General features: G+C 38.2%; 1 protein-coding gene across 1 annotated transcript; it reads right to left on the reverse strand.

The window, feature by feature from the left end:
• Nucleotides 1–1,169: 1,169 nt before the first annotated feature.
• On the reverse strand, nt 1,170–4,128 carry LOC110659897 (pentatricopeptide repeat-containing protein At2g22070). The gene has a single exon (XM_021817967.2). The coding sequence runs from the start codon at nt 3,850–3,852 to the stop codon at nt 1,936–1,938; it is 1,917 nt and encodes a 638-aa protein (XP_021673659.2). The 5' UTR covers nt 3,853–4,128; the 3' UTR covers nt 1,170–1,935.
• Between the last annotated feature and the right edge of the window lie 15,979 nt (nt 4,129–20,107).

Raw genomic sequence — 20,107 nt, forward strand, 5'->3', positions numbered from 1 at the left:
AATTACTTCTCCCTATATCTTTTACAGCAATTACGCCAAAATCCCAGCTGAGGCAGAGCCTGACTGCTAAATTAACCTGCGATGATAAGAAACAAGAGAATTGTAGCTTAAGACGAAAAGAAACGCAAGAAGAAATCGAATTATACCTCTAAGATCACTTCACTTTCTACTATTCTCTGTTTTCCTTCAATTCTAAAACAAGTATGGTGAGCAGGAGTTTCTTTCTTTCTTTTTCCCTTTCCTTTTTTTTTTATCTATTGGCAAAAATTAAGGTCTACTCAAGTAAGAGGAATTTAACCTTAAGAAGAGAAACAACCTTTTAGGTAAGTTTCTTGAGTCAGGGATGCAGAAAATTCTTGCATTTGTGGTAAAGATTTCAACTACTGACCTTGGTATCCGGTCTAATCCTTGATCAGTGAAAATCAGAGCTGCATTACACCTACATCCCCATAGTTAACCCTTTCCTTTCGCACATTCTTATTTTCTTTTCCATCAATCATTAGCAATCCTTGATAAATCGAATTCACATATCCCAAACAGAATTCTAAGAAGATATTGCAATTGGTGTTAATTGCAATGGCATAAATTATTTGGGATATGTCATAATAAATAGTATAAGAGAAGAATCACCGTGCAGTGTAGCATAGGTCTCTAATCAGATTAATGTCTCCGATGTAAACAAAACAGTTTGCGAATGTTGAATTTTCTTCCCTGACGGTTAGAAGAAAAGGATCTATAATGTTCATGAATGATAAATCCTATATCAAACTTCAGAATCAGGAAACAATTTTCATAGTGCTATCATCACAAAGGTGCAACTCGATTCAAAATCTCAGGGAGAATTGAGTGACACGAAGGCTTGTTAAACACTTGGTATACAGCTTTTTCCTTTCTACTGCAAATGGTGAACACAGAAAAAGCACTCATTATCATATATTATTAATATGATTTCTGATATTCATAGAAGGAAAAGAAAGAGAAGGGAGAATTAAAAAAGAGAATCTTATAGGATCACTTTAAGCCATTAGTTTTGGATATTGATCCGGACCTCGTATCTAATATATCTAAATGGCAAAAAAAAGATCTTAAAGCTAACTCCAACTAGTTTGGGATTAAGGCTTAATTGTTGTAATCACTTTAAGCCATTAAAGGGGCAATTTAAATAAAAGTTATAGAACAAAATCATTATTTCTCATAGAAAATACCTGCATTTTTCTTTAGGCATAACAATGTCAAAATCAATAAGGCATAACTAAGAGGTTTGGACTTGAACAAATACATCATGTAAATCCAATTGCTTCTCCATCGAATTACTGTGCCAACACCATTCATGATTCCAGTTTAACTGGAGATGCACGCTGATGTCCATAACAATTGTGGCAAGTAAACTCAAACCATCACCATGATTTATGACTGATGACCTACAGAATCATATAGACAAGAAGCTCTGACTTTGGTCACCGGTAAACTCCACAAGTCCAACACTTAAAATGATGAAACCAGAGAAAATCTCTCACGATTTACTCTCTATCTAAAAGCTGAGAAGTATACTTGATAAAATTATGGCAATCAGTGCCAACCTGAAGGTTCTTACTATACAAATTGGCATTCCAGAAGATGTGCACATAAACAAGTGCTAGTTATTCACTAAGGAAACCAAAAAGTTTACTTTGCTCTTCTTCCACATCTTGTATCATTGGTTTCACATCAGATGAGTACCCACTTTTTTTTAATCTTCCATTGAGCTTCTCCAACTATGAATATATGTTACAGTACCGAGTTTGTGATCTAGTTGCAGGGGGAACTAAACACCTATCAAAGGTAGGATTTTTGAATAGATCCTTTGTTGGGTTTTTCTACCTTTACGACCTATCTTGCTTAATAAACAAAGATAAGGAATGAAGGGGCTTGTTTAGAGAGAACCCACTGATCTCCTCAAAAGAAGAAATTATGGACCTGATTCTTAAGTTGGATCCAAGACAGCCCTGGTAGTTTGTTAACTCTTCTCTGCCGCATTAAACTCCTCACATTAGCTGCCTCTTCCCACCTATGATCAGTAGAATACATGTTTGACAACAAAATATAGGAACCTGCATCAGATTGTTCGAGCTTCAACAGTCTTTCAGATACCCACTTTCCCATCTCAACATTTTTGTGAAGTCTGCAACAAGATAGAAATGACTTCCAAACTGCACTCAAGTGGGAGATACCATTTTCATGAATAAACTCTTTTGCCTCATTCAAGCGACCAGATCGACCATAAAGATCTACCATACAAGTATAGTGTTCAAAACCAGGCTTGATACCATAAACTTTTTGCATCAACTCAAAATATTTACAGCCTTCTTCAAGCAACCCTGCATGGTTACAAGCAATTAAAACACCAATAAATGTAATCTCATTTGGTTTAATTCTCTCATTCATCATGCACTCAAAGAGTTGAACAGCCTCCTGCCCTTGTCCATGGAAAGCAAATGCAGATATCATTGATGTCCACAGTACGACATTCATATCAATATTTTGTTTAAAGATCCTTTGAGCATCATTCAGGCTTCCACATTTAGCATACATATCAATTAATGAGGAACATAAATGAGAATCTAGTTTGTGCCCAATTTTCTGAATGTGGGCGTGGACCTGCCTTCCTAATTCTAAAATCCCTTTATTTGCACAAGCAGAGACAATGCTTGTGAGTGTAAATTTGTCCACCACAACTTGTTCATTGACCATAAACCTGAATGTTTGTAATGCACTTTCATACTTGCCATTCCTAACATATCCAGAAACCATTGAACTCCATGAGACAATTTCTGCTAATGAATCATCACAAGAAATCTTCAGAGGAATTGTTCTAAGAGTCATGGATGCCTCTTCCATTTTCCCGCATTTGCAATACATACCCAAAAGTGAATTCCTAATAAACCCATTATTGTGAAGCACAAGTCTTAGAACCTGGCCATGAATCTGTTTACCCAGCTCCAAAAGCGATAAACATGAAACCAAATTCAAAGCTATAGAAAACGTAAACGCATTGAACATAGGTCCAATTTCCAACATCTTGTAAAGCAACTCCAATGCAGTTCTTTCAAATCCATTTTTCATTAGCCCGTCCATGATCGTGTTCCAACTTGTAACATCTTTGAAGTTCAAACTCAGGAACAAATCAAGGGCTCTTTGCACATGTCCCATATGCAAATATGCACTTATCATTATATTCCATGACACGGTATCTTTCCATTCCATTGACTTGAACAATCTTTGTGCATAATCCAAAGCCCCACATTTCACATAAAGATCAAGAATAGAATTCTCCAAGACAACATCCAACCCAATCTCATTTGTCAATATCCACCCATGAATCGCCTTCCCGTTTCTTAACTCACACAAAGTAGAGCAGCATTTTAAAACACTAGATAAGGTGAACTGATTAGGATAAACACCCTCCCTTTGCATTTTTCTAAACAAATGCAAAACCATTTTATAATTCTCATAATGAGCAAAACCCGATATCAGAATAGTCCAGGTGCGAATGTCTCTAGCAAGAATTTCATCGAACAGCTTGTGGGCATGATACAAATTCTGAGACTTCCTTACATAGAGGTTCAAAAGATAATTACAGATACCCAGACTTTGAAGAGAGCCATTCTTGATGACATAAGCATGTAGTAGATCTGCTATTGTCTTGTGATGAGAGTAACCAAAAGATAAGGATTGATGATGCCTATAGGATTGTTGACAGTGATAAAGCTCAAATTTAGTGGTGTTTATGATATCTGTAATTGCTGGAACCGGGGAGGGTAAGAGGGTTGGTTTTGTGTCAAAGCATCTGATGCTTAGGCAAGTCCTTTTCATTTTAAGGTAAATTGACTTGCCTACTATGACAGTAGATAAAGAAACAAGCTTTGAGAGATGAAAAAAAATAATCTTTATTGATTGTCCCCATTATAAATAGAGTTTGATGCAAAGAAAAAGAGCAAATATACAACAAAGCCCGGAAGGCCTGCATACAACAATCTTAAACACCCCTTCAATGAACTTGTATGGATACTTTTGAATTTAGCAGTAAAAGGACGGGAGAAAGAAAGAAGAAGAAAGGATGGCAAAGATCCGCCAATAAGGCAATAAATACATATCATAGACAGATTTTTGGTTTTTTACAGGAGGTTGGCACGTGTCAACGGGAGTTATGCTCCGCTGCCCCCTCATAAATTGAATAGTTAATATAGTTAAAAATAAATAAAATTCATCTTGTGTTTTTTTATATATCTTCATTTATATTGTTTTATTAAAAATTAAATTATTTATATTATTAAATTATTCTTAAAATTAATAAATTTTATTTTTTTAATGCATATTAAATCGAGGTATATTAATAAGCTAATAAATAAATTACTATTTAAAAAATGAGAGTAATCTATAATTTTAGACAAATACAAAAAGAAAAGTAAACCTATTATAGATAGAGGGAGTATAATTTTTGTCATTAAATTAAGATAGGCTAAGTTACATATAAAATTATTAATTAATTTATATTTAATAATTAGATTCGATTTAAAGAGGCATTTAATTTAATCGTTATCTACGGTTAATAACTAAACTAAAGTAATTAGTAAATTTAGCTGATAGCTGATAAGTAGTTGATAGAATATCTATCAGTATATTATTTTTATAATAGGAGTTGTTTTAAAATCGTTGCATATTTATTTGATATTTTGAAAAAAATAACCTTGTTGTATATCATCTAATAGCTCTAATTTCATATTACCTATTAGCTTAAAGCTCTGTTTAGCAATAACTTTTAAGATAAAAAATATTCTCTCTCTTATTTATACTATTTGATTATATAAGTATTTATATTAGTATTTAGAGATTGGAAGAGTGAATCATGAAACTTTAGCCTCTTAACTTGTATTATTTAGTGTTTTGATTATGGTAAAAAAGATAATATAACTATTATTACATTTAACGGCTAATTCAACAGTTATTTTTATCAAATATTTTTATTTTAAATCATTGCATAAATAGTTAACAGCTAATAAAATAATCGACAACTATTAAAATAGCTAATTACCACTAAAATAACTAATATTGCCGAACATACCGTAAAAGTTGAATTTATTTGATCTCAATGATTTACGAATGGAGAGTTCATCTCTCCTGTGACTCCCTACTTCTTGGATTTGATAGCTCTACTCAGTAATGATGTTGCCATGTGTTGCCAAAATCCAGTAAAGATGTCAAATCAGCCTGTAAAATAAAGAAAATTATGAGGTCGGTGATCTATTAGTTAACTATTCCGACGCTTAAGTTAGAGATTTGATCGAGAATGAAAAATTGAATAATAGAATGCTTCAATATAAAAATTAGCAAAGTAAACGTACCTAATTAATACCTGATTCTTATATTTATAGACTAAGGGATAAAGAGCCATTGTAGTTAATTGTGAGAATCTTGGATAATCGGTTGAAGTCTCGAGATTCCTGACTATGAATCTGCCCTGATCATTGTATAGTACTATTGATGCTCGGTCTGTCAGGCGAGCATCCACACTTGTTTTGATATATCACTTATGTTTGTTCTGCCGCACTAGTCCGAGCATTCTTTTGTTCCAGCTGAGTTATCTGAGTCTTTTTTTGCTTGTGCCACGACCCAACCTATAGGCCGGACCGGCACTACGACCTGGGTCAGCCTAAAGCCCCCGAGGCCCGTAGTAAGCCTAACTATTCCTCAACCCAACTCTAAGGTCCATTTGGGCTCAATTTCAAGAATTCAACCGGACAAAGTCCAGCTATAAAATGGACCATTTAACGGGGAGTTTTTGACTCGCCCAACTTGTAAACACAATATATAATCATCTGGGGAGCTCAGCTCACCCTCCACATAATCAAATGTCATGAAAATAAATGGGAGCTCGGCTCCCTCATTCAATCCAACCATACATGCATTTAATAAGTTTACAGGTCTAACATGACAATTATATTGCAGATCTAATTAAATAAATATTTCTAATACATGCGGAATGCTAGGAGTTAATAGAATTATATAAACATTACAGACATTAATAGATGACCTGCGAGAGAGAGAGGCAGGTTAGAACTCAACAAAAAATCTCCTGTATCCTGGAAAAATAAGGTGAATAGGAGTGAGCGTTTGACTCAGAGAGTAAAATATCAATTCTAACCATAATCTCTATAGCTATCTAAAGCTAATGCACCCTGTGAAGTGAAATGCAATATCGTCATAATTTTCATACAAATCACATCAAAAAGGCAATTTGGAGCACTCACACACCCGATAATGTCAAACAATACATATATGGGAGCTGATCCCCTATACAGCCCTCTTAATCCAACCTCTGCCAGCGAAGATCTCAAGCCGGACTTTCGCTTAATAAACCAAATACGGGGTCCCTGCGAAGATCTCAAGCCACGTCTACCCCGAAGGACCGGGTCCCAGCGAAGATCTCAAGCCTTGTCTACCCGTCCTGTCCATATTCAGTACCATATCACACGTACGCCAACGCACGCACGCTGCTCCAAATTACCACAAACAACACCCATGGCAATTCATCAATTAAGAATGTAATATAAAACGTGCCTAATGTTTAACTACATAGATATATACATATAACTGATGCATGAGCATGCCTGAACATATAATAATATTGAAATTATAATTAAAATTAATATTTTACTCACAGACTCAGCCGAAGTCATTGTGGCGGCTGGGTGGAGGAGGAAGGCTGTCCCGACTCATCTGATAATTTTATTACAATTATTTAATACGTTTTACTCAATACAAACTGAGAAAAGATCAAAGATGTCCTAAATCAAGTTGAAAATCCGGCAGAGTCTCCCCTATACCTAGGACCTACCCAACCTGTAAAAGGGCTTAAAACACACTTTTATATCTACAAATCATACACCCACAACTCAATCACATCACAAAGCCCCTCCTGGGTCCATCCAAATAGTCATCAATCATAATATGTAAAATTACAGTTTAGTCCTTATAATTGACCATTTTGCAAAAACTACCTAAATAATCTCTAAAAATTCTAAAACTTTGATCCGCGGTCCTTAGCAATATTAATAAACTAATACAAAAGGAATTATAATTTTCTAAGCTACTACGAATATTTTATGGATTTTTAATCCCATTCAAGCAGTAGATAACTAAGAAAAAGTAAGGTTCAGGTTTACCTATGCCGATTCCGACCCTGGGAATGTGCTCGGGACGTCTAACAATGATGGGGTAACTAAAATCTCAATCTAATTCCAAGGCTTTTTCAGTAGCCTGTCTGTCTGGCCGGAAATTTACAAACTCAGGCAACCGTTGAATTTTCGTGAATTGAAGGTACCTACATGAAGCCCACAACACAGGGGTTAGTATATAATTTTACAAAATTTTCTAAGCTCATTTTGTGCTCGGAAAAATACTACGAAGTTTCGTGGGACCCATCGAAAAATAGTGTCTGAAAATTTTGAAATTTATATTGTCGCGAAGCTCTCGATGAGTGGAGTACTCTTGTACTCTCGATTTTCTCGTTGGGTTCACAGTTTGCGAGAAATTTAGCCCAAAATTTGAAATGGGCTAAAACTTCCCGGACAAAAATCGGTAAATCGCTCGATGGATTTTGGTGTTCTTGGTGTCTATGGAAAGCTCTCGAGGTGTAGATGAGTTTTGACATAAGACCAGGCCCAAACGATGGCCGGATTTTGGCGGGGAAGCCGAAATGACACGTACACACAGGTGGGTCTTCGCGCGACGTTTCCAGCCACCTAGAGCGTCAACTGGCGGCGGGAAAGAGGCTTGGAGGTGCGCCGATGAGCTGGGGAGGGTTGGGTGGAGGCTGGCCAGTGAGGGGAGTAGGGAGGAGAGAGAAAACGGGAGAGAGAGGAAGAGCGACGGGGCCGCGCGGAAGGGGAAAGAAAAAGAAAATAGGCCGGTCCGATTTGACAGGTCCGATCCAGTCTAATTCGATTCTGTTGGTTTGATTCAAGGTACCCGAAATTGAATTTTTACTCTACCTTAAGACCGAAAATGAGGCCTAAAAATTCTGAAAAAATTCTAAAAAACTCAGAAAAATTCGTATTGTCCAAATATATTTTTAGTTTTACCACATGATCTTTAAATTAATTTTTAAAAATCATCAAATTTTTATATTTTTGGAAAATCAAACCCGATTTTTAAAATCCGAAAAATTTCAAATAATTTTCTAAAATTTAAATAAAATAAAATATTAATATTTACCCATAAAATAATAAATTTAAAAATTAAGGGTGTTACATTGTTCTCCCCTTATAGAAAATTCGTTCTCGAATTTTACACAAGGCAGAATAAAGTACAAAATTACACATTGAATAGATAAGGGTACTTGCTACGCATATCCCGCTCTGACTCCCAGGTGCACTCTTCCATTGACTGGCTCCTCCACAAAACCTTAACCATAGGGATCTATTTTCATCTTAGCTGCTTCACTTGGTTGTTCACTATGGCTACAGGTTGCTCCTCAAACGTCATGTCTTCTTTCAGCTCTATTACATCCGAATGTAGCACATGAGAAGGATCAGGTATATATTTCCAGAGCATGGAGATGTGGAATACAGGATGAACATGAGAAAGGTTGGGTAGTAACTTCAACCGATAAGCAACCGCTCCAACTCTATCAGTAACCTCTAAAGGTCCAATATATCGAGGTGCCAACTTGCCTTTATTTCCAAATCTTATGACTCCCTTCATCGGAGAAATCTTCAGGAATACGTAATCGCCTACTGCAAACTCTACATCCCTCCGTCTGGGATCTGCATAACTCTTCTGCCTACTGAAAGCTGTTTTCAATAGTTCCCTGATTAAATGAACTATCTCTGAAGTGTATTGCACTAGGTCTATATCATGCACCCTCGCTTCTCCCATTTCCATCCAACACAAAGGAGACCTACACTTTTTACCATATAGCGCCTCATAGGGTGCCATCCCTATGCTGGAATAATAATTGTTGTTGTAGGCAAACTCCACCAAGGGTAGCTGATCATCCTATTGACCTCCAAAATCCAAAACACACATGCGAAGCATGTCTTTCAGTGTTTGGATTTTCCTTTTGGACTGTCCGTCTATCTAAGGGTAGAAAGCGGTACTTAAGTTCAACTGCGTGCCAAGTGCCTTCTGCAACTTTCTCTAAAACTGAGAAGTGAACTGGGGCCCTCTGTCAGATATTATGAAAGCAAGAACTCCATGCAATCTGACTATTTCTCGAATATAGAGTTGGGCATACTGTGCAACAGAATATGTGGTCTTCACAGGCAAGAAATGAGCTGATTTAGTCAGACGATCTACAATTACCCATATCGAATCATATCCCCATCTGGTACGAGGCAACCCACTCACAAAATCCATAGTAATCATTTCCCACTCCCTTTCTGGGATAGGGAGCTCTTGCAGCTTCCCTGACGGCCTCTGATGTTCAAATTTCACCTTCTGACAAGTCAAGCACTTGGACACAAATTCTACTATGTCTCTCTTCATACCATTCCACCAATAGCTATCTTTCACATCATGGAACATCTTGGTGGAGCCTGGGTGGACATTGTACAGTGTATAGTGTGCCTCTCGCATAATTTCATTTCTGAGATTGTCCACGTCAGGCACACATATCCTGAAACCTTGCATAAGCGCGCCATCATTGGCAAATCCAAACTCACCACCTTCACCCTGCTGTACTCTTTATATGATCTGCATCAATTGCTGGTCTCTATGCTAGGAAACTCTGACTCTGTCTTGCAAGTCTGGGCTCACTGAAAATTTGGCCAACAATATCCCCACATCTGAAAGATTTAAGATCAGACCTTGATCCATCAACTCATGTACTTCCTGAATCAACGGTCTCTTCTCTGCTGATATGTGCGCCAAGCTGCCAGAAGATTTTTTGCTCAAAGCATCTACTACTACATTGGCCATCCCAGGGTGGTACTGGATGGTACAATCATAGTCCTTCAAAAGCTCCATCCATCTCCTCTGTCTCGAATTTAAATCCCTCTGTTGGAAGATGTACTTCAAACTCTTGTGGTCAGTGTATATCTCGCACACTTCACTATACAGGTGGTGTCTCTAGATTTTTAGTACAAAGACTATAGCCGCCATTTCCAAATCATGGGTGGGCTAGTTCTGCTCATGCCTCTTTAGTTGCCTTGAAGCATAAGCCACTACTTTTCCATTCTGTATCAAAATACACCCTAAGCCAACTCTGGAGGCATCACAGTATACGGTATACCCTTTACCACTCATCGGTAATGTCAACACAGAAGCAGTGATTAGACACTCCTTAAGCTTCTAGAAACTCTCTTGGAACATTCTTCCCAGTTAACTTAGTTAGGGGAGCTGATATCCTAGAAAAATCCTGCACAAAATGCCTATAGTAGCCAGCTAGGCCCAGAAAACTTCATACCTCAGTGACTATTGTAGGCCTAAGCCAATCAATTACAGCCTCAATTTTCTTGAGATCCACTTGAATGCCTTCATTAGAAATCACGTGTTCCAAGAATGAGATGATTTCTAGCCAAAATTCACATTTTGAAATTTTGGCATATAGCTGGTGCTCCCTCAAAGTCTGCAACACCATCCTCAAGTGCCACACGTGTTCTTCCTCGGTCCGAGAGTATACCAAAATGTCATCTATGAATACGATGACAAAACAGTCTAGGAATGGCCTGAACACCCTGTTCATCAAGTCCATGAAGGCTACTGGTGCATTAGTGAGTCCAAAAGACATCACCAAGAACTCATAATGACCATATCTTGTCCTGAATGCTGTTCTGGACACATCCTCATTCTTAATTCTCAACTGATGGTAGCTTGATCGTAGGTCTATTTTGGAAAAAAATTTAGCCCCTTGGAGCTGATCAAATAGATCATCGATCCGAGGAAGTGGATACTTGTTCTTCACAGTCACCTTGTTTAGCTGTCTATAGTCAATATACAACCTCAATGACCCATCTTTCTTTCTCACAAATAGAACAGGAACACCCTAGGGTGAAGTGCTCGGATGTATGAAACCCTTGTCCAAAAGCTCCTGTAGTTGCTCTTTTAACTCTTTCAATTCTGCTGGTGCCATCCTGTAAGGTGGCATTGATATTGGGTTTGTACCCGACACAACATCAATGCAGAACTCTATTTCTCTTTTTGGTGGCAACCCTGGAAGCTCCTCAGGGAAGACACTCATGAATTCTCTGACAATAGGAACATTTTTCATGTTGACACCTTCTACAGATATATCTCTCACCAATGCCAAATGCCCTTGACATCCATGCCTCAACATTTTTCTAGCACTAATTGCTGATACCAAATTATATGGAGCCACGCTCCTGTCACTATCAAAGCTAAACTCTTCCACACCGGGTATGTAGAAATACACCTTTTGGTTCCTACAATCTAATGTGGCATAATGAGTTGCCAACCAATCCATTCCCAAAATTACATTGAAATCTATTACTGGTAGAGGAACCAAGTCTGCTGAGAGGATCTTTTCATCCACTACTACTGGGCTACCTGGAAAAATCATATCTATATCTATGTTGTCACTAAGCGAGGTAGCTATAAATAAAGGGCATTCTAAAGTTGTAAGGTTCCTACCCAATCTCATGGCAAACACTGAGGAGACAAATGAGTGCGTAGCACCCGGATCTATTAAAACACGAGCCTCATAGGAACAGACTAGAAGAATACCTACCACAACTGCATTGGAAGCCTGAGCATCCTGGTGAGTCAGGGTGAAAACCAGAGCTTGACTCCTACCCTACATTGCAAAACCCTGATATTGACTTCTACCTCCTGATCTACCTCCAAATCCATGTCCTCCTTATCCTCAACCCTGTTGGCCACTGAACTGACTATCTGCCATGCTAGAAGCACCAGGATATAGCTAATGAGGACATTTACAACAGAACTCTGTGACCCCATCTGTGGCTCGCTGAACACGGGGCATTCCCTAGCAAAGTGACCTTGTTGGCCACACCTGAAACATACTCCTGAACCCATCATACAAGGTCCTGAATGTCCTCTTCCACACTGTGTGCAAGGTGCAAGGGAGGATCCTGAACCAGACCCAGAACTGCTGTATCCCGAACTATGACCACTGCTGGATCTGTACCCTGATCTGAATCCTCGATATTTGTGTTTAAAATCACTCTTCTTGTTCCTATTTCTTCCTTTGTAATAACTTTTGCCTCCGCTATCCGTAGTACCCATGGGGGAACACCTAAAGAACCATCTGCTCTATTTTTCTTTGCCCTTCCGCTGTCATCTCCTGTATAGCTAATCTCAATCTGTCGGGCTCGATCAACTACCATATCAAAAGACTGATTAGACATCATGGCCAGGTTTGCATACCTATTGTCCAGCCCCTTTAGGAACCTTTTTACCTTCATACTTTCTGTAGTCACTACTGTAGGGGCATATCAGCTCAGTTCTAGAAATTCTATAGCATATTCATCTACAGACTTGCCATTCTGCCTTAAGGCCTCAAAGGCCTACTGCTTTTGATCTCTGAAACTTTTTAGCACAAACCTATTGATAAACAGTTCCACAAACTAGGTCCATGACAAACCTTCCATCCGAGGTAATATGTAGTCATTCATCCATTGTCTAGGCATAGGCCCCATGACATGCTGTACACACTCTATAAGTCTCCTATCAGTCAACTGCAACTCCATCCCTGCCTGTTTGCAGGAATCCAAAAATCGATAAACATCATCTGACACATCATAAGTACCAGGCACCAACTTCTTGAAATTAATTATTTGTTTATAAGGTTCCCCTCTTGGTGTGGTAAACTGCTGCTGTTGGGGAGGGTGGACCATATACTGTGCCATCATATCGATGGTTCTTTGCAACTCGGCTAATGTAGCTACCATTGGGTCCATGGGACCCTAAGCCATAAAAGACTGTTCCTGAACTGGTGGTGGCTGCTCCTCTACTTGAGCAGCTCTAGGCCTCCTACCCCGCCTCCTCGGGGCAGGCACCTCATCCTGTGCCGACACCTTGTCAGGCACATCTAGTTCTGGTGCAGTGGCAGCTCTCCTGCTTTTACGCATTTTACTGAAATTCAGCAGCATTAGCCCACAAAATTTCAAACTGCATGTTACACAGCTCTATAGACTCATATTTACACACAATTATATAAAGCAGAAACTAAAAGCAAAGATCACAATGCAAGACAAATGTGGACCCTATATTCTGCATGTGACTCCTATTAGACTCTTCCCAACACTTTAGACAATTTTTCCCTATGAATCTGGAGCCTAAGCTTTGATACCATATTTGTCACGACCCAACCAATGGGCCGAACCGGCACTAGGATCTGGGCCAGCCTAAAGCCCCCGAGGCCCGTAGTAAGCCTAACTATTCTTCAACCCAACTCTAAGGCCCATTTGGGCCCTGTTTCAAGAATTTAACTGAACAGAGTCCGGCTATAAAATGGATCATTTATGTAACACCCCAAAATTTTAAATTTTATGAGCATTTTTGGTATTTTAATTTTATTTAAATTTTAGGAATTTTTTTTTTGAGATTTTTCGGATTTTAAAAATCGGGTTCGATTTTTCGAAAATATAAACTTTGATGATTTTTAAAAATTAATTTAAAGACCACGTGGCAAAACTAAAAAATATATTTGGAGTCTACGTATTTTTCTGAGTTTTCTAGAATTTTTTCAGAATTTTTGGACCTCGTTTTCGGTCCCGAGGCAGAGTAAAAATTCAAAATTTTGTATCTTGAATCGGACCGGCCGAATCGGGCCGGCCTTTTCCTTTTTCTTCTTTCCTTCCCCGCGCGCGTCGACCTCTCTTCCTTCTCTCTCTCTTTTCTCTCTCCTCCTGACCCGCCACGGCCACCACCTCCCCGCCACCCACCGACCCAAGACCGCCTCCCAGCCTCCCCAGCCACAGCCGCCGCCCCAAACGGCCGGAAAACGCGCGCGAACTCCCTCCCTCTCGCGCGCGGCGTTTCGACTTCCCCGGCCAAAATCCGGCCGATCCGGCCACCAATTGGACCGGGTCTTGTGTCTAAAATCATCTACTCGACGAGAGCTTTCTATAGACACCAAGAACACCGAAATCCATCGAGCGGTTTGTGTGATTTTTGCTCGGGAAGTTTTTAGCCCATTTCGACTTTTGGGCTAGATTTCTTGAAAACCGTGAATCCCACGAGAAAACCGAGGGTACCAGCATGCTCCACTCGTCGAGAGCTTCGCGGCGACATAAATTTCGAATTTTTCCGACACCGTTTTTCGATGGGTCCCACGGAACTTCGCAGTGTTTTTCCAAGCATTTAATGAGCTTAGAAAATTCTGAAAAATTTATGTACTAACCCCCGTGTTATGGGCTTTGTGTAGGTATCCTCAATTCGAGGAAATTCGACGATTGGACCTGCGAAAATTCGGGCGGACACGTTCTGGAAAAGTCTCCGAATTGAACCAAGGTTTTGGCTACCCCCCCATTGTCAGACATCCCGAGCGCGTCCCCGAAGTCGGAATCGGCAAAGGTAAACCCGAACCTTGCTTTTTCGTAATTTTCTAGTGCTTAAATAGGATTAAAAATCCATAAAATATTCGTGGTAGCTTAGAAAATTATGATTCTTTTTGCAATAGCCTAGTAATATTGCTAAGGACCGCGGGGCAAAGTTTTAGAATTTTTAGAGCTTGTTTGGGTAGTTTTTGCAAAAATGATCAATTATAAGGACTAAATTGAAATTTTACATATTGTGATGGATGACTGATTTGATGGGCCCAGGAGGGGCTGTGTGATATGATTGAGCTGTGGATATATGGATTGTGAATATAGAAGTGCGTTTTGAGCCATTTTGCAGGTTGGATAGGTCTTAGGTATAGGGGAGACTCTGCCGGATTTTCGGCACGACTTAGGACGTATTTGGTCTTTTCTTGATTGTATCGAGTCATTTATATTAAAAATTGTAATGTAATTATCAGGTGAGCCGGGACAGCCTTCTTCTTCCGCCCAGCCGCCTCAGTGACCACCGTCAAGTCTGTGAGTAAAATATTAATTTTTATTGTAATTTCACTATTATTATATGTTCAAGCATGCCCATGCATCACTTATATGCATATATCTATGTAGATAAATTCTAGGCACGATTTATGTTGCATTCATAACTGTGAAAGTGCCATGGATGTTGTTGTGGTAATTTGGAGCAGTGTGCGTGCGTTGGCGTGCGTGTGATGTGGTGTGGACTATGGATAGGACGGGTAGACACGGCTTGAGATCTTCGCTGGGACCCGGTCCTTCGGGGTAGACACGGCTTGAGTTCTTCGCTGGGACCCCGATTTGGTTATTAAGTGGAAGTCCGAGCTGAGTTCTTCGCTGGCACCAGGTTGGATTTAAGAGAGCTATATAAGGGATCAGCTCCCATATATTATGATTGATGTTACAGAGTGCGTGAGTGCTCCAAATTACCTTTTTGATGTTATGATGTGAAAATGTTGTTGATATTGCATTTCACTCTACAGGGTGCATTAGTTTTAGATAGTTATAGAGATTATGGTTAAAATTGATATTTTACTCTCTGAGTCGAACGCTCACTCCTGTTCAAAATTTTTCCAGGCCACAGGAGGATATTTTTTGAGGTTAACCTGCTTTCTCCCTCGCAGGTCGATTACTAATGTTTGTATAAACTTGTTAAATTTTAGAAATTTCCGCATGTGTTAGAATGTTTATTTGGTTTGGGCCTGTAAACTAAATTATTATTTTGGACCTGTAAACTTAATATTCTATGCATGTTTGATGGATTGGATGAGGGAGTTGAGCTCCCATTTATTTTTATGCTGATGAGTATGTGGAGGGTGAGCTGAGCTCCCCAATTGAGTACTTATTGTGTTTACAGGTCGGGTGAGTTGAAAACTCTCCGTTGGAAAGTCCATTTTATGGCCGGACTCTGTCCGTTTGGTTTCTTGAATTTGGGCCCAAATGGGCCTTAGAGTTGGGATTAATGAACAGTTAGGCTTACTACGGGCCTCGGGGGCTTTAGGCTGGCCCAGGTCCTAGTGCCGGTCCGGCCCATAGGTTGGGTCGTGACAATTTAATGATGAGTTTTTTACTCGTCGGACCTGTAAACACAATATATAATCATCTGGGGAGCTCAGCTCACCCTCCACATAATCAAATGTCATGAAAATAAATGGGAGCTCGGCTCCCTCATCCAATCCAACCATACATGCATTTAACAAGTTTACAGGTCCAACATGACAATTATATTACAGAACCAATCAAATAAATATTTCTAATACATGCGGAATGCTAGGAGTTAACAAAATTATACAAACATTACAAACATTAATAGACGACCTGCGAGGAAGAGTGGCAGGTTAGAACTCAACAAGAAATCTCCTATATCCTAGAAAATAAGGTGAATAGGAGTGAGCGTTCGACTCAGAGAGTAAAATATCAATTCTAACCATAATCTCTATAGCTATCTAAAACTAATGCACCCTGTGAAATGAAATGCAACATCGTCATAATTTTCATACAAATCACATCAAAAAGGCAATTTGGAGCACTCACACATCCGATAATGTCAAACAATACATATATGGGAGCTGATCCCCTATACAGCCATCTTAATCCAACTTCTGCCAACGAAGATCTCAAGCCGGACTTTCGCTTAATAAACTAAATACGGGGTCCCAGCGAAGATCTCAAGCCGTGTCTACCCCCAAGGACTGGGTCTCAGTGAAGATCTCAAGCCTTGTCTACCCGTCCTGTCCATATCCAGTACCATATCACACGCACGCCAACGCACGCACACTGCTCCAAATTAACACAAACAACACCTATGGCAATTCATCAATTAAGAATGCAATATAAAATGTGCCTAATGTTTAACTACATAGATATATATATATATATATATATATATAAGTGATGCATGAGCATGCCTAAACATATAATAATATTGAAATTATAATTGAAATTAATATTTTACTCACAGACTCAACCGAAGTCACTGTGGCGGCTGGGCGGAGGAGGAAAGCTGTCCCGGCTCACCTAACAATTTTATTATAATTATTTAATATGTTTTACTCAATACAAACTGAGAAAAGACCAAAGATGTCCTAAATCGTGCCGAAAATCCGGCAGAGTCTCCCCTATACCTAGGACCTACCCACCTGCAAAAGGGCTTAAAACACACTTCTATATCTACATACCATACACCCACAACTCAATCACATCACACAGCCCCTCCTGGGCCCATCCAAACAATCATCAATCACAATATGTAAAATTACAGTTTAGTCCTTATAATTGACCATTTTGCAAAAACTACCCAATTAAGCTCTAAAAATTATAAAACTTTGCCCTGCGGTCCTTAGCAATATTACTAAACTAATGCAGAAGGAATTATAATTTTCTAAGCTATTACGAATATTTTATGGATTTTTAATCCCATTCAAGCACTAGATAATTAAGAAAAAGTAAGGTTTGGGTTTACCTATACCTATTCCGACCCCCGGAACGCGCTCGGGACGTCTGACAATGATAGGGTAGCCAAAATCTCGATCCAATTCCAAGGCTTTTTCGATAGCCTGTCTGTCTGGCCGAAAATTTACAGACTCAGGCAACCGTTGAATTTCCACGAATTGAAGGTACCTACACGAAGCCCACAACACGAGGGTTAGTATATAATTTTTACGAAATTTTTTAAGCTCATTTTGTGCTCAGAAAAACACTACGAAGTTTCGTGACAGTGTCGGAAAATTTTGAAATTTATATTGCTGCGAAGCTCTCGACGAGTGGAGCGCTCCGGTACTCTCGGTTTTCTCGTGAGGTTCACGGTTTGTGAGAAATATAGCCCAAAAGTCAAAATAGGCTAAAACTTCTCGGACAAAAATCGAGCAAATCGCTCGATGGATTTTGGTGTTCTTGGTGTCTATGGAAAGCTCTCATGGTGTAAATGAGTTTCGACACAAGACTCGGGCCAAACGGTGGCTGAATTTTGGTCGGGAAGCTGAAACGACACGCGCACGCAGGTGGGTATTCGCGCGACGTTTCCGGCTGCTTGGAGCGTCGGCCGGCGACGGGGAAGAGGCCTAGAGGTGCGCCGGCGAGCTGGGGAGGACTGGGTGGCGGCTGGCCGGCGAGGGGAGGAGGGAGGAGAGAGAAAAGATGAGAGAGAGGAAGAGCGACGGGGGGCGTGGAAGAGGAAATAAAAAGAAAATGGGCCGGTTCGATTCGATCGGTCCGATCCGATTTAGTTCGATTTGGCCGGTTTGATTCAAGATACCCGAAATTGAATTTTTACTTTGCCTTGGGATCGAAAACGAGACCAAAAAATTTCAAAAAAATTCTAGAAAACTCAAAAAAATTCGTAGAGTCCAAATATATTTTTAATTTTACTATGTGATCTTTAAATTAATTTTTAAAAATCATCAAAGTTTTATATTTTCAAAAAATCGAATCTGATTTTTAAAATCTGAAAAATTTCAAATAATTTTTTTAAAATTTAAATAAAAAAATATTAATATTTATCAATAAAATAATAAGGGTGTTACAGCTTGGGTCCTGGTAGTACGAGTCTTGCTTGGTTGAGGTTGATCCGAACCACGTGACGGTCGGCTTGCCTCTTGATTATGACCTCCTCTTTATTTGGTCCTTCTGATCGAGTGTTGATTGTTTAACAGCCACGTTGAATTCTTTAACCAAGTGCTGACCATTTGACTTGATTTTGGACAGAGCATCAAGTAATAAATTTCTCCTTTTGTTTCGTCTATTTATCCTTAAACTCTAAACACAAAATCAAAGCAACCCAAATAGCTAAATTTAGTTCTGGCATCTTTTAAATTAATGGTAGCTTAAAAAACCCAATTTTTAAATCCAAAACCAATAGATGCTCTATTACTTAATATTATTTATTTTTTATTTAGCTATTTTAATAATAAATAAATAATATATATATATATTTATATAATAAATTAATAATTATATATTTATTTTAATAATAAAATAACTTATATAATAAATATCTTTATTAGTTATTTTATATATTAATAACTACTGAATATAATTTTATTAAAAACTCAATATAAATTAATTTCTATAAGTTATTAACTATTAACTGCATTCAACAGTTAAACCAAACAGACTCTTAGGCTCATAGATGCTTTAAGCTAATAACTAACTTCTTGACTATTTTCTATAAACATAAAATGTTTTCAATGACCTACAATGTTTAGAAGAATAGCAAATGGAAAAAAAAAAAGATTTAAACATCTAAAATTCTTTAATTTTATGTTTATTTTATTTCATTATACATATATATTTAGGCCATAGAAAAAATAGGGAACCTTGATGAGGCACTCACATTACTTAAAGCAATGGAAAAAAGTCAATTGAAGCCTGATCTCATGATCTATGACATTTTGATCGATGGTATGTGCAAAGCTGGAAGATTAATGATGGTAAGGAACTATTTTCTAGACTTTTTGAAAATGATTTACAGCCTGATGTTTACTATCGTAACAATAATAGAAGGACTTTACAAAAAATGATTACTACTAAATGAAGCATACAAGGTCTATAGAGAAATGAAAGAGAGTGGATGCTTACTTGATGATGATTGTTATAATGTCATTATTCAAGGGTTTTTTAGACACAAACATATACCATAGGCAAATCAACTTCTCCATGAAATGGTTGACAAGGGATTTTTTGGTAGATGCCTGATAAATATTACACACGGTCACTCAACTTTATGAGTTTTTCATAAAAGTCACTCAAATTTAATTTTTTTCATAAAAATTATTGAATTTTAATTTAATTTCATAAAAATCACTTTGATCAAAAATTAAAATTTTTTAAGTTAATTTATTGACTTATCAATTATTTTATAAATAAAATTATATTATTTTACTAGTTTCTTAAAAAAAAGAAGAAAATAGGATGAATAAAACGCATTTCGCTACCTCCCTTGCCATCAAACCCCTCCTTTTTTTTTTTCTTTCCTGTTTTTTCTCCATTTGTAATCAGTAGTTAGGTAATTTTATTTATAAAATAGTTGATAAATTAATAAATTAATCTGAAAATTTTTAATTTTCAATTAATAT

Source organism: Hevea brasiliensis, chromosome 7 (assembly GCF_030052815.1).
Source record: "Hevea brasiliensis isolate MT/VB/25A 57/8 chromosome 7, ASM3005281v1, whole genome shotgun sequence".
In the NCBI taxonomy this organism is placed as follows: Eukaryota; Viridiplantae; Streptophyta; class Magnoliopsida; order Malpighiales; family Euphorbiaceae; genus Hevea; species Hevea brasiliensis.

What these genes read in the sequence shown, in the direction of transcription:
- LOC110659897 (XM_021817967.2), bottom strand. Translation starts at nt 3,852, where the DNA reads ATGAAAAGGACTTGCCTAAGCATCAGATGCTTTGACACAAAACCAACC.